Below are 26,120 nucleotides of genomic sequence, written 5' to 3' on the forward strand. Positions count from 1 at the left end.
GTACTCCCCCCCCCCCGCCCGTGAAAAAAGTGGTAAACTCTATTGCTACTGCCTGTGATAGGAAGAAGGCTTGAAATGAGCAATGAAGAGAAAAAATTGAGAGCAAGGCAGGAAAATGAAGATTATCTGATAAAATGGGAGAAAGCAAAGAGATCTACTGAAGTGGAATCAAGAAGGTAAATTAAGCTGCAGAAGGCTCACCAAACAGATTACAGTTAGCAAAGAGAATAAAGAGTGGAGCAATACGAAACAATTTTCCCCCATTGATTTTGTCAGAAGCTTCTGAGAAGGTCAAGTTTGTCGGAAGCTTCTGGGAAAGTCTCTCTCTCACACACACACAAACACACACATGTTGCAATATTTGGAGGGAGGGCTTATTTTAGACAGGCGCTCAAAAGCTTGATTGGGCTTATTATCCAGGGAGCTCTTTTCAGGGAAATATGATAAATATAAAATGCCTATACAAGATATTGTATTTTTCAGAGTATAAGATACACCTTTCACCCCCCAAATGAGTGTGGAAATGTTGGTGCGTCTTATACACCGAATACAGCCATTTTTGGCCTCCTGAAGCCGTGCCCCCGCATCCAGTTTTTGAAAAAAAATTGGCCTTTTTTGCAAAAATGGAGAGTTTTTTTGCCTTCCCTCAGCCCCCAGCAGCACTCCATAGGCTTCAGTAAACGGGGGCGTTTTTGCCTTGCCCCAGCCCTGCTAAAGCCTGCAGAGTGCTGCTGGCGGCTGAGGGAAGACAAAAACTTTTTTTTCTTACTTACCTCTTTGAAATCTTGGTGTGTCTTATACACCAGTGTGTTTTGTAGTCCAAAAAATACAGTACCTCTTCCTGAGCTGTTTTTCTCTGCACCACAATGCTTCTTTAAAAAGTGCTAACTACAGGTTAACAAACTTAGTCTGTGACTTTGGTTGATTAGAACCCTCTAGTTGCTGTTGCGTAATACTGACAAGATTCTAATAACACTAAAGACTTTGGTTTGTTTTTAAGCAACTTGCGACCATGCACATTCCTTTTAAAGTGTATACCTCGTTACGTGCCTGCTTATTCTCATCATCCTTTTTCTCCAGTGAGTGTAAATACAAACATTTTCTTCTTGTTCATATGCAAATTAATTTTAACTTTAAAAATTTAATTAGTTTGAATTAATTTAAATTATTTTAAAATTGATCTTATAGTAACAGTTATTCGTACTTTAGTCCTGGAATATTGAAAGTATCTTTATATAACACTTTGTGATTAAAAGATTTCATTGACTGAATTTTCTTTTGTAATTTTATATTTCACTGTCCTTTATTCTATTATTATCACTGACATTTTGATTTGAAATAATGTTGCTTGGTAACAAGTAAAAACATCATGTGCCGTAAAATTATAATTAGAACTTTTTCTTTGGACAAATGAACTTCAAATGAATGTTAAAATTAAGAACACACAAAAATGGCAACAGGTTTTTCCCCTTTTTTCTCCCCAACTCGTTGTTTAGAGTTTGTATCCAAGTTGCTTTTGCCAATACCAGAGCATGTATATATTATTAAACAATATCCATTGACATTTCCTTGTTGGTTTAGGGTTAGGATTAGGGTTTAGAAATTTTATCAATTGACTTTTACTTAGAATACATAATAAAGGTGTAATGTTATTGGAGAATTTTTGAAATAGCTAATGAAAGCCATTATGTGGTTGTGTCTGTAAGTATGAATGATTTGAGGTAAAAGCATGTTCAAATAATTGTAGTCAAATGAGAATTGTGGTACATTGATAGTAAGATATACAAAGATGTTTTCTTTAAAGTGTATAATCTAATATGAACTATAAGACTGTGGAAGAAATGCACGAAATTTATCTGTAACCAATTGACATGCTTTCTACAAGATGCAATGAAGGATGATTCTTTTTTTGTGTTTTTGTTTAATTAAAATTAAAAAAATTCAAAAAAATGGCAACAGTATTATGTATTTATTAATATTGTGCCAATTAAATATATGCACATAAAGTGCTACATAGGTTTGGAAATTTACAAGTAGTACAATAAATATACCATTTAATTTCAGCATTCAGTTTTATTAGTACATAATTGAATAATCTGGGCATTAATATCATTTATAGCTTTATGATACTTTTAAGATTATACTAAAATATATCAGAATAGAAACACAGCTAGTAGATGAGAAAAAATTCTCTTAAGTAAATGCCATGTGATTTGTGTAACTTGTTTCATTGAAAATATGCAGGAATTATCTTGAAGAAATATGGCATATATTTGTTCTTTTTATCAAAGACTCTTTGACAGAATTGTACTGCTTTACTTGGTAATCTTTAGTTGAAGACAATAGATATATTGTTTTAGAGGGATATAACTGACATATTTGGAATTTTGATATCATAGACACAGTCACAAAATGGTTGCTTTGATGTCATAGTAACCATCTCACAGAAACTCGTAACACTAGAATACAAGTATTCTGCCCCTGAATTTGAACGTGAGAGAAAGGCAAAGCTGCTAAATAAGAAACTTACCTTTGAATTAAAGTTTCAGACTCATTCAGGATCATTCCTCCTAAAGTTTGTTCTCTTACCCACACAGGCAGCACACAACTCAGCTCAGTCACTCATTTTTCTTTTAAGATTCTCCCTCCATTCACCCCAAACAAGATAGCCATTATTAGGAAAATGGCAGTTGGTCTTACCTGAACTGCTATTTTCGGGGCTGGGATAGGAGGCTCCAGTGGATGGTATTAACACGCCCAATTGGCCACGAGACTGGGATAAAACTGAAGCTGAAGTCATGTCTCTGTGCTCCACCCTTTATGTCCAGTTTCATCGAAGTGAGCTCCCCCGAGAACTGAAAACAAGGGACAAAGGAGAACTCCGTCCACCCCAGCTAGACTAACTAACCTAGGATGGGAACTGGAACCTCCTGTCCCAGCCCCGAAAATAGCAGTTCAGGTAAGACCAGCTGCCATTTTCCGGAGCAAGGGACAGGAGGCTCCAGTGGATGGAACCTACAAAAGCTAAGTCCCATAGGTGAGAAACTAACAATCTGCAATGACCTACTGTAGCACCATGCGCCCAAACACCGCATCAGCCAATGCGAACGCAACCTGTAATGCCGAATAAATGGTGATGGAGAAGCCCACGTAGCCGCTCTGAAAATGTCGCCTATCGGAGTTTGGGAGGCCTAAGCCACCGAGGTGGCAGTGCTCCTTGTCGAATGTGCCGTAATACCGGCCGGCACAGGCAACTTCTGGGACTCGTATGCCAGGGTAATAGCTAAGCGGATCCACCGGCTGGTGGTGGAAGACGTCACCCTCTTATCCAGCGACGATGGTTGGAAAGATAAGAACAGGGCCTCCGACCTCTGGAAGGAGGCCATCTGCTTCAAATAAATACGCAGGGCCCGTCGGACATCCAACCGGTGCCACTGCTATTCACGTTCCTTAACTGGATCCGGACAAAAATCCGGAAGTACAACCTCTTGGGAACAATGGAAAATGGAATTCACCTCAGGCATAAAAACCAGATCTAACCTCAACACAACCCTGTTGTTGTGGAACACGCACAAATCCACCCTGCTCCCAACTGACACTCACCTAGCCGACGTGATAGCCACTAAAAACACCACCTTAAGTGTTAGGAGATTCAGGCTAACCGTCCTCAACGGCTCAAAGGGTTCAGCCATGAGAGCCCACAACACAGTAGGGAGATTCCACATGGGGAACCTATGGACCACTGGAGGGTGCAAGTTGGAGACCCCCTGAAGAAACGTCTTAACAACGGGTAGTTGGGTGAGGGCAAATCAGGCCCTCACCTGGGAAAACTGTAGCAAGGGCAACCAGCTGCCTATGCACGGTGCCCCGGGAGAGCCCCTTATCCAACCCGTCCTGGACAAAGTCCAGGATCTATGGAACTGAGGCCCTGGTGGGCACCACCAGGTTCGCCTGACACCAGGCCACGAAGGAAACCCAGGTGGAGTCATACATCTTCATCGTAGACTGTCTGCACGAGGCCTCTCTGGTTCTAATCACTCGCAGCGACAAGTGAGCCTCCCTCAGGCGCTCCCGCTCAATCTCCACATGGCTAGTTGCAGCCAGTGTGGCTCCTGGTGCACTAGCTTCCCCTGGTGCAGCTCTATCTCCCCCTCCGGGATCCGCCATGGAGGCTGTTCTGACAGGGTCATGAGATCTGCAAACCAGGCCCTCCTCGGGCAGTGAGGTGTCACCAAGATCAGCTCTGCCTGCTCCCTGACTAGCTTCTGAACTACCCGGGAATGAGGGGAAGGGGAGGAAAAGCATACAGTAGCCTTCCTGGCCACCTTGTGCGAAGGGCGTCGACCCCCTCTGTTCCCTGAGTTGGGAATCGAGAAAAGAACCAGGCCCCCCTCGGGCAGTGAGGTGTCACCAAGATCAGCTCTGCCTGCTCCCTGACTAGCTTCTGAACTACCCGGGAATGAGGGGAAGGGAGGAAAAGCATACAGTAGCCTGCCTGGCCACCTTGTGCGAAGGGTGTCGACCCCCTCCGTTCCCCGAGTTGGGAATCGAGAAAAGAACCAGGAAAGCTGGGCTTTGGCCGGCGTGGCAAAGAGGTCCACCACTGGTCATCCAAACCGCTGGCAGATGCTCTGAAACAGCTCCAGGCAGAGGCTCCACTCTCCGTTGTCCATCGTCTCTCGACTCAACCAGTCGGCCTGATGGTTGTCGATCCCCGTGATGTGCTCCACCAGGATCGACCGCAGGTGTCTCACTGCCCAGCTGCCCAGCGACATCGCCTCGGCATGTAATGCCTTGGAACGTGTGCTGTTCTGCCGATTAATGTGGGCCTTGGCCGCCATGTTGTCGGTGAGGACCAAGATGTGATGACCCTCAACTGAGGTCCAAAAGTGTCGAGGCGCCAAATGGATCGCCCAGAGCTCCAACCAATTGATATTGTGTCTGAGCTCCTGCCAGGACCACCGACCCTGCACCAACTGAGATCCCAGGGTCGCCCTCCAGCCGAACAGACTGGCTTCCATGGTGAGTACGAGGCACTCCTGGTCCCTGAACTCGCACCCCCTGAGCAAGGCTGGTCTCTGAACTCGCACCCCCTTCGAAAGGGGCACATACTCTGTTGCTGGAAATGGGCCCTATCCCTGTTGTAACTTCTCTCACATTGTCTCTCTGGCCTGGGGGAAGAATACCTGCTTTGTTGAGCCTCCTGCTCCTGAGGGCAATACGAGGGCTTGCGGTAGAACGGCGTGGACTTCTGCTCCGCCTTTTTTGGCGAAGTGGGCAACACCTTTTTATTCTTGTCCTCCACAATGAGCGAGTCAAGGGCAGCCCCGAAGAGAGAGCCCCCAGTATAGTTGGCTGACAATAGTTGCCACTTTGACTTGTCCAATTGCCAACCCCGGAGCCAAAGAAGGCGATGAGAGGTAACAGACGAAGCCATTGCCCTGGAAGTGAACTTCATGTCATTCAACGTGGCATCAGCCGAGAACTGCGCCACCACCACTAACTTGTTTAGGTCCTGGTGGAGCCGCACATTTTCTGGGGGGATGCGTTCCTGGATCTTCTCCATCCACAGCATAGCCATATTTTTGAAGAACGAGGCAGACACTGCTGCCTTGATGGCCCAGGCCGCTGACTGGAAAGTCTTCCTAAGCGTCATCTCCGCTTTCCTGTCATCTGCCTTAAGGTTGTCAGCCACATCCTTGGCCATCAGGGAGGTAGGTGATGCTAAAGCGACCACAGATGGGTCCATGGTGCGTAGCTGCAATGCCTGGGAGAAATATGGCTCAATATTATAAAAGTGCCATCATTGCTGCCAGGATTGGGAAAGGCAGTAGGCTTCTCCCATTGTTTCTTTAACACCTCCAGAAATAGGTGAGGGGCAGGAATCTCCTCTTTAACCGTCTTGGGTTCAGAAAAGACTAGGCCTCTAGGCTTCTTTGCTGCATCCCCCTCCTTGGATCCCTCTTTAACTCCTTCATTAGACCCTTCACCCTCCTCAATCTGAGCAGTGGCACGCACCTTGCGCAGGAGGGATCGGAATAAATTTGGCGGGAAAAGGCCAGTGAAGGCTGGAGGATCTGTCTTGGAATCATCCTCATCCTCAGACAAATCAGGGTCCCCCTGGGCCTTATCCCCAGAAACTGATCCTTCTCTAACTAGGGAGGGGGACACAGGATGGCTCACTGGAGCAGAGAGAGGACGTGCCTGAGAGGAGCTAGGCCTTGGGGCCTTGCCCTGGTCTGATGCTGAGGACCAGGCGGCCTGCTGCTGTAGACCAGCTGCAATGCCAGAGGAAATGGCCCTCTCAATCAGATTCTGCAACCCCCTGGGAAGGTCATCCACATCCAATGAATCTCAGCTGGGATTCACTGGATCCTGAGCTGTCCTAGCCTGGGGAGCCAGGGTAGGCCTGGGCAAGGCCTGATCTCAACTGGGATCCAACTGCATGTAGGAATCCTCCAAATCCAGGTCCTGGTCCTCCAGGTAAAGAGGTGGCAAAGGGGAAGGCTCTCCAAAAAACCTCCCAAGAGTGTCTGCAGGGGGGGGAACTGGCTGTGGGGCACCCTCCAAGGGAGACCTGGAAAGAGGAAGAGAGGCACTTAGTCTGCCCTGTTGGGCCCTTAACTTTTCTGCCCTGGAAAAGGTCTTAGAAAGGGCCTTTGCCTCCTAAGCTCATCCCTCTGTGTGGCACGTGAGGGACAAGAGGCAGCAGCTACCTTCTGAGCCCTAGCCAAGGCTGTGGGGTGCTGCCTGGAAGAGGGACCCTTCCAAGGGGAGGGTGGGGGAGAAGGGGACCTTCGCGCCTCCTCCACCATTTGCCACGTGACAATACTCATGGCCCTCCAAGAGAAGCCTCCTTGATGCTCTCTCTCTCTCTCTCTCTCTCTCTCTCTCTGCTCCACTTTTCGGCTGCAGCAAGGCAAAGAAAAGGGAAAGAGTAAAAAAAATGCGCCTTTTTACTTCCCAGGCAGCCCTAACGCCAGCGCCGAGCTTGGTGGGCTTTAGGGACTTCAGCCAAGGCCTCTGTCGGCTGGAGGCGCCCACACACCAGTTCGCTGCTCTGCGGCTTGGCTCACTGCCTCGCAATGCCTTTGCGCTCTTCCCAGCGCCGCCGCGGCTCAATTCCAGCTGCCGGAGCAATCACAAGCAATGTTCAGCGACAAGAGGCTGTGGGGCTGGAAATCCTGAACCCGCAAGCCTCCCGATCGCCCAGGGACAAAAGTTGCAGCCACGTGACTGGCGCGGCTCCAAACTGCTGCTGCAATGGCACCTGAGCTTTCCCAGCCTTCAGAAGGCAAAGAACTATCCCTGGAAGCCAGTAGAAGAAAGCCCCAGCCAGGAAACTTACTGGCAGAAGAAGAGAGCAATTCCAAAGGGAGGCTGCAATTGCCAGGAGGGTCCAGTGACGGTAGAAATACAGGAGAGAAAAATAATAGGTCTCACTTTTTGGCCGGACTGAGATGAAACTGGACATAAAGGGTGGAGCACAGAGGCGTGGCTTCAGCTTCATCCCAGTCTCGTGGCCAATTGCGCGTGTTAATGCCATCCACTGGAGCCTCCTGTCCCTCGCTCCAGAAAACTATAATCCTCAAATTCCTAATTTATGGTCATTTGAGCCCCCAACTGTAACTATAAAATAAAATAAAACTTTATTCTCTGTTACAGAGGAAGAAAAAAAGGATTAGGAACTGGATAATATATCTAAACAATTTGATATCAGACAAAAGCTTCAGCTTCAGACACAGACTGCTACTGGCACACTGATCAGCTGCCAGGTAACTACCAGAAATCACCTTTTCTTTCTTTTTTTTCTTTCTTTCTTTCTTTCTTTCTTTCTTTTTCTTTCTTACTTTCTTTCTTTCTCTCTCTCTCTTTCTCTCTTTCTTTCTTTCTTTCTTTTCTGTCCCTTCCTATTTTTTTCCTGGCTGATAGCTATTGTTCCTCCAGAAAGTAGAGCATAAGCCCAAACAGAAGAATTTCCATTTCCACAGAATAGAAAGATTAACTTAAGCTTTTCCTTTTAATTAGAGGGGGTGATGTTAACCATTTTCTGTTGGTTGTATGCCAGGTGACAACCCAGTGCCAAAATATCAGTACACATCTGGGGCAACACCTTAGAGAGAATACTATTTAACATCCTCATCTGAGCATTTCTGTTACTAATTCAAAAATAAAGAACAAGTATCTACCTTATATCTGAGAATACAGGCACAATTAGCATTCCTTTGCATACTTCAGTTCTAATTCTTCTAATTTAATGTTATAATTCAATTAGCATTATTATGCATATATGTTCATACATATTTAATTGATATAATAAAAGACATTTTCAAAAAAGGTACAAGTAGCCCTCAACTTACTTCCTTACTGACCATTCGAAATTATCACCAACTCAAAAAAGGGAACTTAAGACATGAATCCAAAATAGCAATAGTCGCCTCTCCACCAAGTACACTTCAGGGGCTCAGCAAAATGGCTGCATTTAGGTTATTTGTAATATCCCATGGCCATGTGACTTTTATGACAGTATTGCCCCAAACTGGCAGTTTCTTCAGAGTTTTGGCAAAACTATCCCCATAGTGAACTATTCATTTGCTTAATGATCACAGAGTTCATTTTACAACTGCCTTTTTTGCTTAACTGCCACCAAAAACATAATAAAATCACATGACCAACCTGCTTTATGATAGTTATGACTTACAAACCTAATGGGCAGATTCCCTAATAGTCCTAACTTGATGACTACTTGTATTGAGTGCCAACTTGTTTAGAATTTGAATTCAGCATAAAAAAGGTGATCAATGCAGGTTTTCCAAGATATTAGCATGATGGGTAACAGTTGTTCTATATTAGGATCTTAGATGCCACCTTTTACACCTATAACTAAAAAATATGTAAGTGAACAATACTTTCAAAGTGCCGTGAAGTAAGCCATTCACAAAGACCCATCTATACACCTTCATCTTGGTAAAGCTGTATACTAAATTTACCGGTCTTCATTTAATTCTCAAATATCTCAGGTACTGATTCAGCATCTGTGCAACTTCACCTCACAAGCATGGTGAACTAACACTACAGAATTACACAGCATTAACGCTTAGGGAGTTGACCAAAGTTCAACAGAGCCCCTTGCTAGAAATTATGCGTATTCCAGAACAAATACTGTATGTATGTATGTAAAACAATTATATAGTATCCTATCTTTCAATCAGCTCTGGGTGGCTCCTAATCATAAATTAAAGGCATCACAAAATCATACTAAAGTTATAAAGCTCAACCCATTAAAACATTAAAAACAACAAAAACTTGCAGCCAGATCAGTTCTATGTGCAATTATCTAATCTTCTCCCAATGCTTGGGGGACCCAAGTCTTCAAAGCCCTACAGAAGGTTAAAAGGGTAGACATCTACCAAACTTCAGTGGGCAGAATATACCAGAGGACAGGAACTATTGCAGAACAGGCACACTTCCTAGCCTCCATCAGATGACAATATTTAGGGGAAGAGTCTAGGACAGTGATGGTGAACCTTTTTATCCTTGTGTGCCAAAAGCACGTACACGTGCAGACATCATGCGTGTGTGTGCCCACACCCATAATACAAAGCACATGCAACCCACTCCCACATGCACCCCGCCCCCCCGAACATAAATGCACAACCCTCCTGCCTGCCCTGTTTTGCGCTTAGCAGGCCTCCCTGAAGCATTCTGGAACCAAAAATGGGGTGAGGGGGACACACACCCCTGCTTACGCTCCCTCCCATGCATGCCTACGCTGTTACAAGTATTATGTTTGCCTTGTATGCAGCTTTATTTCTCTCTAGCATCTCCATAGTTCAGTGATGCATTTCCTGCCGCTCTAGGATTTACCTCTATCTGCTCCTGTGAGGCAATTCCTGTTCCTGTTGGATGTATGGTTTGTACAGTGTTTTGCAGAGACCGAAAATCAGCTGGCTGCTGGGAGGCACATGCTTGGAGTTCAGCTGGGGTGATGACTTGCGTGCCGGCAGAGAGGCCTCTGTGTGCCACCTGTGGCACACGTGCCATAGATTCACCATCACAGGTCTAGGAGCATGCCCACACTATCTGACCTGCTTGGATACGTAGATGTCCTTAGGGAAAGGCAGTCCTGCAGATAGTGTGGCCTTGTGCCATACAGGGCTTTGAAGGTGATGACCATTACCTTGAATTGCACCCAGAAAAAAAAAGGTAAGACACAAAGCTCACACAACAGAGGTATTACAGGGGGAAAGCTATGGGTTCCAAATACTCATGTACATTGCTGCATTCTGGACAAGTTGAGGTTTCCAGCTGTTTTTCCAGGGCAGTCCATGAAAAAAGTACTGCTGTAATCCAGAGGGGAGCTAAGGTATGAATAAACATAGGTAAGGGCTCCTGGTACAGGAAAGGGCACAACTGATGTATCAGATAAATCTATGCAAAGGCCATCCCAAATTGCATACCAGCTCAGTGTGGGGAAACCCATAGTCACTCTGTCTTGCCAAGGTTGAGTCAGAGCCAGTTCTTCCCCATCCAGACCCTTATAACCTCTAGGCCAGTGATGGCGAACCTTTTTTGGCTCGCGTGCAACAAGTGGGGGGAGCACAGGGGGGTCGAGTGCGGGCGTGCTGCACCCATAATGCAACGCGCGACACCCCCCCAGTGCGCATGCGTGCACAACGCGCGACCCCCCCCCCATTTTTACATATTTTTTTTGCCCTCCCCAGGCTCCAGGGGCTTTATAGGAGCCTGGGGAGGGCGAAAAGAGCCTCCCCCAACCCCCCCGGAGGCCCTCCGTAGGCTTCAGGGACTGTCCGGAGGCTTCCCTGAAGCCTTCGGAGCGCTTAAAACCACCCTCCGAGCAAACCGGAAGTGACTTCCGGGTTGCTCGGAGGGTCGTTTTAAGCGCTCCGAAGGCATCAGGGAAGCCTTGGACGGTCCCTGAAACCTTCGGAACGCTTAAAATGACCCTCCGAGCAACCCGGAAGTCACTTCTGGTTTGCTCGGAGGGTGGTTTTAAGCGTTCCGAAGGCTTCAGGGACGGTCCCTGAAGTCTCCGGGGGGGGCGGGGGGCTCTTTTCGCCCTCCCTAGGCTCCTATAAAGCCTCTGGAGCCTGGGGAAGGCAAAAAATAGCTTTTAAAAAGGTGAACTCAGCTGGCCAGCGCTTTATAGGAGCCTGGGGAGAGCGAAAAGAGCCCGCCCCCGCCAGAGGCCCTCCAGAGGCTTCATGAGCTTCCCTGAAGCCTCTGGAGCGCAAACAACCGGCCCTACAGGCAAACCGGAAGTTCAGGAACAGACTTCCTGTTTGCTTAGAGGGTCATTTTGACTGTTCCGGAGGCTTCAGGGAAACCTCTTGAAGGTCCCTGAAGCCTCTTGAGGTCCATGAAGCCTTCGGAGTGCTTAAAACGACCCTCCAAGCACTTCCGGTTTGCTCGGAGGGTCGTTTTGACTGCTTCGGAGGCTTCAGGGAAGCCTCCAGAAGGTTGCTGAAGCCTCCGGAGGGCCTCCGGGGGGGCTGTTTTCACCCTCCCCAGGCTCCTATAAAGCCTCTGGAGCCAAGGGAGGACAAAAAAAGCATGGAGGGGGTCGCGCCTGTAGTGCGCACATGCGCACTGGAGGGGCACATTGCATTATGGGTGCGGCACGCTTGCACATGACCCCCCTGTGCTCCCCCCACTTATGGCACGCTAGCCAAAAAAGGTTCGCCATTGCTGATCTATGATATTTAAAAGTTACTAAAAGAACCAGAAAAATTAAGAGAAATGATGCATTGGCAGTGCTGCATTTATTCTCTCATCTCACTCCCAAGAAATATTGTCCATGACAATCACAAAGACTATTCTCATAATGTACCTTCAAGTTGCAAATTCCATGTTAGAAGACATATGAGACAGCAAGGGGGGGTGCATGGGGCAGTGCACTGTAAATATGAGAGACTGTGAGGGGTGCAGCATAGCTCAGGTGCACAAGGGTGCAAGAGATTTTGCTAACAGGCATGGCAAGAGGAAGGCACAAGGGGTGCACGAGAAGCACAGCATGAGTTAGGCAGGATGAGTATGGCAAGGTTCAGGGAGGGTGCAAGAGGATGTAATACAACAATGGTGTGGAAGAGATGTGAGGCAGATTGGGTATAGAAGAAATACAGTGAGGGTCAGGAAAGATGCATGAGAGGAGTAGCATAGGACAAAGAGGACACACAAGGATGCAGTGTGAGTCAGGGATGGTATACAGAACACAGATGAAGTGTATGGGAACCAGCACAGGTTGGGGAAGACATACAAGTGCCCACATGATGTAAGTGCAGAGGGAAAGCATGCTTGAGGAGACTTGTTGAGATTTGACCAAGCTCTACAAATGTACTAATATTAATAACCATTTTCATTGAACTGTTGTATGAGATAGTGGACAAAACAGAAATCTTTACTATGTAGCCATAAAAAACTCAAGGCAGAAAACACGCATGTCAACTCAAAGCAGCGAACACACCTAATAATCCTGCCTCCTATTGTTCCTACAACAACATTGTGACTTTAATTCGGCAAAGAGAAAGTGACTGGCCCAAAGTTACCCAGCCAGCTATGAAATGGCCTGATTTATCCAGTTAAGATCCTTAAGAATGTGTTAGTCCAGTGATGTGCTGAAACCTATTTTTCTCATAATTAAGAGCCTGAAATTTTAGGGTAACTTGGTTAATTGTTGGTTTACAATTAAGTATAATTTAAAAACACAAAATTTTGGAGAAACTTACAATTAAATTAACTGCTTCTAAAATGTAACTCTTTAAGTCTCAAGCACTAACAATTAACCTTATTCATCTGTTCTATAATTTATGTCTGTAAAATACATTTAGGAAGACTTATACATTAATGGTGTTTTGCAACATTCAGAGCAAGTAATTAAAGACACAAAAATTGCATGCTGGCTGGTGTAGACAGTTTGCAAATCATAATTGTGGTTTATTTAACCACAGTTTGTTCAATAAATTGCAGTTGGCTGGGTTGGGTATACCACTAAGCAATTACCATTTTTACAAACAATGGCTGGATTATTAAACATGCCAAACATGCAAATCTCATTATGGCTTACATAATATGTAAACTTAATTATTTAGAGAGAAATGCAATAAAAATACAGATAGCTGTGAATAAAACAACATTTGCATTTTTCCAAAATAATCAAATACTAAAAATAAAGTCATTAGATTTTATATTTAAACTTATAGAATTTTCAAAATGACTCCCAAAATTATAATAATGTAAGAAATGCTAGTTGTAGTAAGAGTAGTAATTGTTTTATTTTTGTAGTTATTTGTAGGAAATACAACATTAGCAATTTGGACAATAACACACTATTCCCAATTACTGATAGTACACTACAGAAACAATGATGATGGCAGAATTACAAGCTGTTATCAGTTCCTTTGTTTTATCTTATGGAGATAAAGACAGACTGGTAAGAATGAGTGCTGGAGTAATTTTCTGGAAATATCTTAGTAGAGGACCTTTCTAACATTTTCAGGCCACGGAACCCACTAGTTAAAAAAACAAACAAACCCAGAACTCTTGATGAAGAGGCAAATATCTTATGACAGATAAATATCTGCGTTTAGGTGAACATTTTGCCCTTTAGACTCTCACGGAATCTCATCATATTTTCATGAAACCTAGGATTGCGCAAAACATATTTTGAAAAGCTCAAATCTAGTAGACATGTTATGGAACAGCCTGGTCCTAATTTTATGAACAATTGGAGAAGGAAGAGGTTAATCTTGAAGAGTAAAACAAACAATACAGTGATGTCTGATCATAAACATGTCAGGAAATAGATCTTTAGTCCAGATTAAATTTACTGGTGATAAGTAAATGGAACCTCTAAAATGTTTCTAATAAGATGATAAAAGTGAATACACTTTTCTGCTGTAGAAGGAAAATTATCTAGGATACTAAAATCTTCCAGATTTACCAGAGGAAATTGTACTAAAGGAAAGAAGAAATTATGTGCTAAAAGCTAAAAGACTTGGGTATGGGCCTCGATGGACTGCTCCTCGAAAATGTTTTCCGCTGAAAACCCCTGGGGTTGTACCTGGGCTTTTGTTGGCCTGTTGCCAAGCTTGGCAGATGTCTTGGCCTTGAACAGAAGGGATTTGTACAAAGAGGGCTGGAACAATCCGGAGGAGATAGGTTTGGGAGGAGGCATGCCTTTGTCCTCAGAGAGTCTATCCTCTCTAATTTCGCCCTCTTTGGAATCCGAATCGCTATCCCCTTGGGAGGAGGAAGGTGATTCTGGAAAATCTTCCTCCTGAGTCTCTAGCCCTTCCGAGACTTTAGGCACGGGGGCTGCCTGGTTCTGCATCTGTGGCTGCTGAAAGGTTGCTGCCATGCACTGCTGGAAGGTCCACATCATCATATCCTGGAAGTTGGGCGTCCCTGATGTGGATGGTATTCCCGCCCCTGTGCCAGCAGGTGTGGACGGGAAGGGCTGTGGCGGGGGTCCCACTGCTGTGGGGCGTGGGGGTGAGTGCCATCCTTGTGCAGCCCCCCAGATGCACGAAGTATCAAAGGGAATCCTCACCTGTGGTGGGGTGGGGGGTTCCCCATCTGCAGTCCTGCCAGGAGAAAGAATCCCTGGAAATCCTTCCCCAGGTTCCTGGCCAGGGGTAGTCCTCTTGCTGCAGGCCTTGTGGCAAATGCGCTCTAAGGCTCGGTGCCTCCACCTTTCGTATTTGGAGCCAGACTTTGGGGGCTTGGAGCTGCATATTGCCTCTTTGGCCCCCTTGGAAGAGACATGCTTTCTCTTTGCCTTTGCCTTGCCTCCTCCTCCTCCTCCCTTAGCAGCTTCTGTAGCAGTCTCTGACCTGGTTAGCTGCTCCTCTGCTCCTCCGGTGGGGCTGCTGGCTGCTGGGCTGGAGGCTTGAGTCCTGCCGGCATCCTCTGCTGCTGGGCGCCGCCATCTTGGATCATGTGTTTCCAAAATGGCCACCGGCTCCAAATTCAAAAAGTCCCTGTCCCTAGGAACACATGGAAGTGGCTTGTGCCTTTGGGGCTGCCGCTGTAGAGCTCTCTCTCTCACTTCCTCTGCTCTCTTCCGAGCTTTGCGAGCTCCTGCGGGCCGCTATCTCTCTCCGGCACTCGCAGGCAGGCACGGGCGCTCCGCTGTGTTTAAAAACGCCCCGGTTTACCGTTCGACCCCCTGGGGGGAGCGGCGGAACGCTCTGGCACCAACTGAGCCTCTCTGATGTGACTGCCTTCCCGGGGCTTCCAGGGGAGAGTCCCCTCGCCGGCAGTCTCGATTATTGCTCTAGGTCTCTCTTTATTACCTGAGCTGTGCGTTGCCCTGAAGGGCTTGCTGCGCGTGCTCTCTCTCTCTCTCTTCCTGGCCAGGGACTCAGCCAAGAGCCAGTTACTCACTCAGGCAGGGAGGCAGCGAATGCAATCAAGTAAACAGTGAGTTCAATCCTTTCTTTAAAATTTTCCAAGAGCTTGGGATGATCACAGCTGCCCGTTGAGGGGCTGAGTTGATAACTGGGTGGAGCAGAGCATGGCCCAAAGAGCTTATCTGACTCAGCCCAATCAATGAGAGGACAAAGTCAACCCATGTGATCAAAATTCAGATGCTTTGCAATTGGTTCATACTTATGACCGTTGTAGACTTTTTTAATCACAAAGTTTTACCACAAAGTTTATGCTACTAGAGTCAGATATTTCCTCAGGTATTTTAAGTTGGTTTTATGATCTACTTTATAACTTAGAGAAATCTTATTAGTTTATATCACAAATATTCTTTGAATAAATTGCAAATAATTTTGGAGAAACAAAATAAATTCAGGTGCTTGGGATTGTATGTTTTAAAATCTTTTTTTATCTTGGAAAAAACCCTACATAAAAATAATAATAAAGGGTTACTATGTTATTTTTATTGTTACTATTAAATTACTGTTACTACTATTACTATGTCAAATAAAACTAATTCTCCATTGTACCCATCTTCTATGATATGTATGTTATAGCCTACAAAGAGATTTTTTTACTTCAACTTCATTTGATACTTATGAAAACTTGGACTTAAGTTGTTCATAATATGGTAACCAAAAATACGTTCTGAGTTGCAAGTAACATTTTCAAGCACTATTTCTTATAGGTAAAATTATATTTAGATTCCTTATAGTTAAAGGACTCTTTTCATCAACTTAAGTGCATTTAAAAAATCTCACAATATTTATACAATAACATTTGATAGAAACTTTAGGAAAAAAGCATTTTTTACTACACCATGTCTCATTTTCTATGCAACACATATTCACATTAAAGGACTCCCAATAGGTGTTCCACATAAAACTTCAGCCACTAAAAACTATTTCATTTGAAGCTAAGGAGGTAATATAAATTCTTGTTATACCTAATTAGTTATACATCTCTATCCTTAACTATTGACTTCCTTACTCTCTGTTATCTGCCACAATGACATAAAACACTTTGACAAATAGTCAAATAGTGTCAAAGTGTTTCTGGCTGTCAGTGGTTCTAGATTTAACTTTTTATGAAATAGACTAAGCCAATCACCAAAGTGTTTTGGGTAGGTGGATACAGAGATTTTTAAAGCCTAAACATTGGATACTGCATTAACATTACTCCCTCCCAGAAATAATAGGATTGAAATCTTATTGTCACTTTTTAAAAGAAATTCAAATTTAGAAGTACAATTCTTTAGAGTACTGAAAATATGTTAAGACCCAACAACTAAAAAGCACACATGCATTTAAGATAAGAAAGCACTAAAATAGTTAACATCATCACACCTGAAACAGAAATTGAATACTTAAATATGAACTTTCTAGGAATAGTTTAAAATGTTATATTAGATTTTAAGTCACTATAGAAATTCTAATTTCCCAAACTGATTTGTTTTTATTTCATTAGATAACTGGTAGTATAATACAGTGGCCCCCAATGTTTTAAGCACCAGGGACTGGTTCCGTGGAGAGAGATTCTTCTGTAGCCCAGAGGGGACGTGGTTTCACATGCTGCCTACATCCAATGGGGCTTTGTTTGCATGGGCCAGTTGCTGGCATGTTGGGGACTAGTGCCTGTCTGCAGAGCTGATGCAATAGACTGAAACTTTGAGTTAAAATATGCTTAAAGTTTTAGTAATATTTCTTCTTAAAATACTGTAAATAATAGGATCCTTAAAAGGATCTCTCAAGATCTAAATAATAAAACAGGTTCATAAATGGAAGAGCTGGCTTATAAGCTAGTTAAATTTTAAAAGATTATAACACATATGTTTCAATATTGTATTATGATAATTATGATTGTATAGTCGCCATTATGGAAATATCTAAACATTTTTAAGGATAGCATTATGCTAAAATCACTGATATATGTAAAGTATAGATAATTACTACAAATTCAGAATAAAGCTAAAATAAGTAATCATGGTGTACTAAATTACTGATATAATAAATAATATTTCACTGCTAAAACTTGAATCATGCTACAATAATGTGAAAATCTTAAGGCAATGAAAGATCAAGTATTCAAATAATAGAGATCTCATCATTTAGAGAAGCACAACTTTTTTAAAAAAAAGTTTAAATCCTAATCCATAAATCATGCTTTTTTATGATTACAACTGCTATATTACTTAGAAATGTTATCTAGATGTTTAAGGTGCCCACTGGATTTAATTTCTTCTTGCCAACTCTCACCCAGACCACAACTGATCTTAGCCATTTAAAAAAAATAATAAATCCAATAGCTTCCTTAAAATATCTGAATACTTCAAGGAAGCAACTGAGGTTATTTAGGTTTTAAAAAGTCAGGCGAACTGAACACTTGCATCTTAACCTTCAGATCCAGAAAATCTATGTTTGTGGTTTTATTCAGATAGTAAACAACCAAATTAAATAAATCATGTTGGACCGTGATGGCGAACCTATGGCACCTGTGCCGGAAGTAGCACACAGAGCCATCTCTCCAGGCATGCGAGCCATTTCTCTTCCAGGTTCCAGCGTACTGGCCAGATAGTGTTCATGTGTGCAGGAGCGCCGGAAACCGGAAGAGGAGCCACCAAATACACATGCACGCGTCAGGAAGATGATGCGGCCAGTGTGCATGTGCATGCCAGAAACCAGATCATCATCTTCCCAGCACGTGCATGCTCCCTGGGTGGCTGCTCTTCTGGTTTCTGGCACACAGGTGCATGTGCGTGCTCCTGTTTCGGCACTCGGTGCCAAAAAGGTTCGCCAACACTGATGTAGGACAATATAGATGTAATCATTATAAGGAAACTTCAAGACTACCTTCAAGAGGAGCAGCACAATATATTGTTCTCCAACCCACAACTTAATGTGATTGAGAGCTTTAAGAGAATGACTAGAGCTTATGCTTGCCATGCATATGATTAAATTGTTGCCATATAATTCCCAGAGCAGCTTACAAAATTACTACAAAAATACAAAATGGCAATACAGTAATGATATACCGTATTTTTCGGAGTATAAGATGCACCTTTTTTTCCTCAAAGAGGCTTAAAATTTGGGTGCCTCTTATACATCGAATACAGCTTTTTTTGCCTCTCGAAGCCCCGCCCCTTCACCAAAATGGCCGTGAATAGCCTTATGAAGGCTTTCAGAGAGCTCCTGGGGGCTGGGAAATGAGCAAAAAACGGGCCTTTTTTTGACACCCCCCCAGCCCCCAGCAGCACTCTATAAGCCTCCATAAGGCTAAGCATGCAATTTTTTTGACAAAAAACAGCCCAGTTTTTGCGAAAAACGGGCTGTTGTTTCCTCTTTTTTGCCACCCCCCCAGGAGCACTCTGCAACCCCCCCCCCCAGGCTATTCATGCCTTTTATTGGAAAAAAAGGGCCATTTTCACAAAAAACAGACCCTTTTTTTGGAGTGCTAACACAGTGCTAAAACTTTTTTTTTCCTTTTGGAAAGCTCTTTAACTGATGAGAATTACATTGATCAAGTGCTGTGCCAGCCAGAACAAAGTCTTAAGGTTTGTCAGCAATTTCCTTCTCCAGCACATGGATAAATACACCTGGAAACATCTACCCACCTACCTACTCTCTCTCGCCCTACCTATCTACTGTATTTCTCTCTCTCTCTATCTCTATTTCTCTCTATATATCCCTCTACCTACCTACACACTCTCTCTCCCTACCTACCTACTGTATTTCTCTTTCTTTCTCTTTCTCTCTATTCCTCTATCTACCTACCTGCTTTTTTAAAAATTTGCCTCTTCAAAACCTTGGTGTGTCTTATACTCCGGTGCGCCTTATACTCCAAATGATATTATAATATAATTAAGCATCTAAATGTATTGCTCCTAATTAATTGCATTCTACATTTTTTTTACTTCAGGGATTAAAAAAACCTAAAAAAATAGCTTTCTTCATGATTTTTCTGGATAAGAATTTCTACCTGGTGCTTCCAATTCAAATGATAAATCCTCGCTTTGCTTATTATGGTGTAAATTACTTCCATTCTAATCTACCTTAATTAAATATATTTATATTCCTTGGATGAAGCAACTTGCAGCTCTATGTCAAATAAATTTACTATTTTAATAAGGTCAGAATTTAATGCTCATGTGATTTTTCTAATATTTTCTAATATTTCCTTATAATTATAACATTAACAGGCCCCAAGAAACAATAAATCATAATTTTATTACTAACTTTAAAAAATAGAAAAGAAAGACATGCACAAGTTAATCTACTTAAGATCCAAAATTTGCAGAGTTTATATAAACTTCAGAATAGGTACAAATGAGAAAGCAATTAACAGTATTTTTCGGGGGGGGGGGGGGGAGAAGACGGGGGAGAGACCTGTAAGTAAGTGCCAGGCTTTACCTGAGCATCAGTGCTCCATCTGGTCCTTGCCAGGAAACATAACATATATGCTAAGGGATAAATTGACAGCTTCCTTAATCAAATATAGAGGTAGTTTCTGCTGAGATTTTCACTTTGTGTGTTATTCACAGTACCACCATAAATTCACTCCATTATCTAGACAATAATGCAGGCAAAATATTGGTTATCAAAAGCTACACAGTATACATTAAATGAAAACATTAACCCAACCATATGTACTATAGACTATACATGTACATAGACTTTTGTTTCCAAAATACAAAATGAAAGAGCCAATAAGGTCAGGAGGAGGGGGAAAAGAGCTAGGAGAACAAGGGTAGAGCAGCAACAGGTGATAAGTGATCTGTTATCACTTTTCCACCAATTTAGAATTTAGCTTAATATCAGAGTATAGTCTCTGCATCAGGGCTAATTCAACCCCAAGAAAGTTATTTGCAACTCCTTAAAGCACCTATGTCCTTTCCAAGAGTCACATTATTATCCTCCAAAGCAGCCATGAAATCCAGGGAAAGAACACACATTAGTTTAAAATTTTAAACAAGAAACATGTTTGTGCTCTCATACACTCTGGATCAAGTTTCGAAGTTTTAAACCAAAGTGCTACACAGCCCTATTCCCAAATTAAAATCTTGAGATTAGACACAAAAGATAACTATCTTGAACCTAACCCAATTGTAAACATAGAAAATTCTACTAAGCTAGTTGGGCAAAAACTCTAATTCACATCAGACATCTTCCTACTTTACTAGAGGCCATGCACATCTCTATTACTAATAAGGCATTTAGTAGTTACTTTTGACTTAGTGTAACCATCAATGACTATGCTAAAAAATATCATTCCCATGAAGTAAATTCAAAAGGTACACAGTAACAGTTAAATGAATCTGCTCCAATCATCATCCTAACACACAAAGCATTTACTATGAACAACTGATACAAGCAGTGCTCTCATATCAATATTATACCCAACAGTGAGAAACTTCTAGCATTTCAAGGACATTTCCAGGCTTTGTGCAACATGTTAATGGCTGTTTTGCAAAACCGGAGAGACATCTGAGGAGGAGATTTAGGGGATTTTAAGGAGCAAAATGGTACTTTAAAGTAAGGGGCCACTTAGCTCCTTAATCCTCCCCCCACAATGGCTGAAATTTTGGTTCCATACATAAGGGAGAGGCAGCTTTCAAGGGCAACAAAAGGGATACATCAACTACAGTGCTCTAGGTACTCCTGTTATGCACCTGATTTTTATATATACAAATACACATACTAAAAGTGAAGGTTTCCCCTCGCACATATGTGCTAGTCGTTCCCGAGTCTAGGGGGCGGTGCTCATCTCAGTTTCAAAGCTGAAGAGCCAGTGCTGTCCGAAGATGTCTCCATGGTCATGTGGCTGGCATGATTAAAAGTCGAAGGTGCATGGAACGCTGTTACCTTCCCACCAAAGGTGGTTCCTATTTTTCTTCTTGCATTTTTACATGCTTTCAAATAGCTAGGTTAGCAGAAGCTGAGACAAACAACGGTAATGGGAGCTCACTCCGTTATGTGGCACTAGGGATTTGAACTGCCAAACTGCTGACCTTTCTGATCGACAAGCTCAGCATCTTAGCCACTGAGCTACTGTGTCCCTTGTACACATATACTATACACACATATATAATAAATAAAAAGCAGGTGCATAACAGGAGTACCTAGAGTACTGTAGAGTTTGTGAGTGTGTGTATGCCAAATATACAGTAGCCTGCTACAGTTACTGCACTGATGGATATCTCCTGTCTATAAAAGAAAGAAAATATAATCACTTTACACTGGCAAGACAATGATAAAAATTAAGGAAAGGCAGTTTATTTTTTTAGAATGTAGAATACAGTGATTGGATAGAAAGGCAATTATAACAATGGCCTAGTTTTTCATACTAAGCTTCTTCACTAATTATTTTCAGTTATACTTGTCATCCTTGACAATTAAACTTTATAAACTTTATAAATAAAATAAATATGGTTGATTCTTTATTTTGCACTGCCATGTGACTTTCATTTTTTTACAATATTGTACACTGGAAAGGGTTCTATTATACCCTGATGTTGCACACACATTACTAGTCTTGAAGACTGGTAATCAAACATTTTAAAGTTACAGTTTTATTATGGGGAAAAAGAAGGATAAATAAGCCATATTGACTTATTCGTGTGAGTTAATATGAAAAATGAAATTATGCACAAGGGTGTAGACCTAATTCAGCTACCTAAAATTCAATACACCAATACACCAATTTAATCTGTCAATTTAGTAGATTCTAAACCATTGGCTACCTGGATTAATCTTAATTGATTAGGAATCTATGTTCTACGAGATTCAGCCCAGCTATATTTACACAACAAGCTATTCCATGGTTAACTGAAGTATAGTTTATTTATTTAACCAAGTGCCTGAATCAACAACCACAGAACTATAAACAAACTACATAGGTTCATTTCAGAGCCACAAACTAACCAAATGTTCAGTTTAGTATGTTTGAACACATCCCTAATATTAGTACAACAGTTATCACTCCCTAAATCAGTACATGTGGCATGTAAATAAGCAAGCTAAATCTTATTTTTGTAACAGTAACATTTTTTGTGTTAATACCACATTAAGCCTCCATCAATCTCTAGGGCAACCCTTTCAATATCAGATAGTACACAGATTCTATTGGTTGGAAAACACATGAATCACACAATCACCTTAACCTCTTTGAGGTAATTCAATTTCTTTGACTTATTTGAACTGAGTTCCAATTTTCAAGAGAGTTCCACAACACATTACAGATACTTCTCAATTTATAATCATTCGAAGTGCCTTATGATCAATCCTTGCGCTTACAAATATTGCAGCCTCCCTGCAGTAACATGACCAAAATCTGGACACTTAGCAACCAGCAATATAGTGTTGGCAGCATCTTGGGAGTCATGTGATCACCATTTGCAACCTTCTCAGGGAGCTTTGGACAAGCAATGTTAATGAGGGAAGCTGAATTCACTTAACCATGGTGATTCACTAAACAACTGTAGCAAAAAAAAAGTCATAAAATTGGGTGCAACTTGCTTCACAACTGCATCATTTAGTGATGAAACTTCCAGTCCTGATTGTTGTCATAAATCAAGGACTCCCTATAGTGAATCCCTTGACCCAAACATAATCCTCAAAGAATGAATTATTTTAATTTGAGAAAACAGAACTGCCCCCTTCTAGACTGAGTGCTGATATAAAAAGGTTTTGTTAGCCTTCTTCAAATCACTATCATTATCCATACATGCAAGACTTCCAGAAATAAAAAGGCAACCAAGATCTTGTATTTAAGGGGAGGGGGGGGTGGGGGTAACCCTCAAGGAAGTCTTCCCCTCCCATTTAATAGAAACCAAAAAAGGAAGTCAATGCCACTCACCAGTAAGCAGTCCGAATTCACCTCAGATTTGGGGTCTTTTATCATCATCCCGATTTTTTCAAACCGGGACTCAAAGCTTTCTCCCGTCGACATAATGTTGAAGAGGCGGGTCTCCTTAATCCACAGGAAATCAAATCTGGAGGACCGGGGGGGACGGGAGAGGGTTGGGGGGGGGAGTTTGTCTCCCTGAGTTCTCCCTCTCAGAGAAGAGCCGGAGACTGGCTGGGGTTGTCCCTTGTCCTCCCCCCGTTACACATCGTCGCGCGAGCAAAGCGAACGTCGAAAACGGGAAGGGAGGCGCTGCCTTCTCGGTTGCCCCCGCGGGTCTCTTAGGCTGTGCTCCCTAGCCCGCCGGTGCGCTCTGGTCTCCAGCCCGAGGCCCTGTGTCGAAGGAACCACATTTTGTCCCGATCAGCGTAGCGGTTCCTTCCGCTTCTCTTTGGGTATTATTAGCTGCAGAGCAGCAGCTTTGAAAGAAGGGAAGGAGGGGTGGAGGGAAAGCGCGAGGCCTACCATGAAAAACAGGAAACTTTCTCAGCGGAGCGTCATCCAGCTGCTCCCTCCACCGAGGCTCGGGCCTGAGGCGGCGCACGGCTTCATTTCGTACTCAAGCCACGGCGGAGGCAGCGCGGGCGAGCCGCTTCAAGAGGCCCCCGCTAGCCCCCCACCTCTGGCTCGGGAAAAGCAAGCTCTCCAGATGCGCGAGTTCTCTTCGGCCGCCGCGTAACGGTTGAGATGCTTTCTTCCTCTTCCTCGCTCCCTTTCTCCTCTCCTCTTCCGCGGCTTCTCCGGTCGTTGCGTTTCCCTTCCCTTCTTTTTTTCCTGATGCCGACCGGGGATTCAAAAGTCTCGGAGAAATAGGTGCAGCTTGCTTGAGTTCCGCTGCTCTGCTGCTGCCCCACCTTGGTCCGTCGTGGCGCCCGAGTGGGGGTGGGGAGGCGGGGGAGAAAAGAGAGAGAGAGAAAAAAAAATGCAAGTTCCTTCCAACGGCAGAGATGAGCGAAGGCAAAAAAGGCGCAGGGTAGTCACTACCGCCTCAGTACAGTAGCTAATCAAGGAGGGAGCCCTCTCACAAATATGTCCGCCTTCCTGTTCAAATAGTCTAAGCCAGACCGGAGGAAAGGGCGCATGCGCAGGGGGAGAACCACCGCCGGCTGTGACCGCGGCTGCAAACGCGCGCATGAGCGCGAGGGCCTGCCCTCCCCCTTTCTACGCTTAGACTCGGCCACATCGCTTCTGCCGCTTTCTCACGCCTCACCGAGGAGAGCGCGAGAATTAACGGCCGGTCTGCGCACGTGAAATCTTGAGGTGATACTAGGCGTCGGCCTGCGAGTAACCGCGGACTTGCCAAGGAACGAATAAATCCGGGGGGGGGGAGTGTTGAAATATTTTGTATTGTTTTATATCATACATTTCTTTTCTATGTTGAGCGATGTGCTCTCTAGGTGTCCAAGGTGTTAATATACAAGTATACAACATTATCATCGTCATTATGATCATATATATATGAATGTATATATATTTGTGACCATGCAAAATCTGCCCGGCAACATATATAGGACAAACAAACAGGAGAATAAATGCGCGCATCACAGAACACAAGAACGCAGTAAGAAAAAAAGAAACAACTTCCTCCCTTTTCCAGCACCTTAAAGCTACAGGACATGAAATCAACTTTGAAGGAGCCAGGTTAATCTCCAAAACAGAACACCTCAACAAGAGAATAATTGATCTCAGAGATGGCGGTTGAGATCCCCAGGCTTATGGTCATGGGGGACTTCAACCTGCCGTCGACGGGAGCAGCATCTGAGGTGGCTCGGGAGTTCATGGCTTCCATGACAGCCATGGGCCTGACCCAACTAATTCAGGGCCCCACACACGAGGGTGGTCACACACTGGACCTTGTTTTTGTATCTGAACAGTGGACGAGTGACCTGGGAATAGGGGACCTAGTTATCACTCCCCTGTCATGGTCAGATCACTCATGTCTCTGGCTCGACTTCCCTGTCGCTACCCCTCACCGCGAGGAGGCGGAGCCAGCTCGTCCAAGCTGGTACCGCCCCAAGCACCTGATGGAACCGGAGAGGTTCCAGACGGAGCTTGGACCGCTACCTGTAGCCCTGATCCGCGCTCGGTCGGAGGACCTAGTGGCCGCCTGGAATATGGCGGTGGCTGGGGCCTTGGACCGGGTTGCGCCTTTGCGACCTCTCCTGTGGCAGCGATCCGCCCGAGCCCCTTGGTACACCGAGGAGCTGAGGGCGATGAAGCGCCATAGGAGACGTCTAGAGAGCAGGTGGAGGTCCTCACGCTCCGAGTCTGATCGAACACAGGTAAGATCCTATTTACGGACCTACCTTGTGGCATTGAGAGTGGCCAAACGTAGACATTGTGCCGCTCTTATTGCGTCCGCGGATAACCGCCCTGCCGCCCTGTTTAGGGTAACCCACTCTCTCCTATCACAGGGGGCGCGGGTGGCGCCCTTGCAGGGTAGAGCAGAGGAGTTTGGAGAATATCTGCAGGACAAAGTCGCTCAGATCCGGAGCGGATGGGCCCCCTCCAGTGGCCCGGATGAGCCGTCAACAGTGAGTCTTGTAAGACCACTCTGGGAGGAGTTTGACTCTGTTGCCCCCGAGGATTTGGACAGGTTGCGTGGACGGCTGCGGCCCACCACATGTTTAATGGACCTGTGTCCCTCCTGGCTGGTACTGGCATCCTGGGAGGTGACACGAGGCTGGCTTCTGGGCCTGGTGAACGCTTCATTGGGTGAGGGATCCTTACCAACTGCCTTGAAAGAGGCGGTGGTGAGGCCCTTACTCAAGAGG

At 44.1% G+C, this 26,120-nt stretch overlaps 1 protein-coding gene across 2 annotated transcripts in view; it reads right to left on the bottom strand.

Moving 5' to 3' along the window:
* The window catches only part of ROCK1 (Rho associated coiled-coil containing protein kinase 1), a 101,738-nt gene extending 77,323 nt beyond the window's left edge, over positions 1-24,415 (bottom strand). The window contains exon 1 of one of the 2 annotated variants that reach the window (XM_081952977.1): positions 23,299-24,415. In XM_081952977.1, the coding sequence (XP_081809103.1) occupies positions 23,299-23,391 (93 nt within the window). In that variant the 5' untranslated portion in view covers positions 23,392-24,415. The remainder of the gene's footprint in view (positions 1-23,298) is intronic. The other variant, XM_081952978.1, reaches the window with a different exon arrangement.
* Positions 24,416-26,120: the final 1,705 nt, after the last annotated feature.

The sequence above is a fragment of the Natrix helvetica genome (genome assembly GCF_964273705.1).
Source record: "Natrix helvetica genome assembly, chromosome: 4".
NCBI lineage: Eukaryota > Metazoa > Chordata > Lepidosauria > Squamata > Natricidae > Natrix > Natrix helvetica.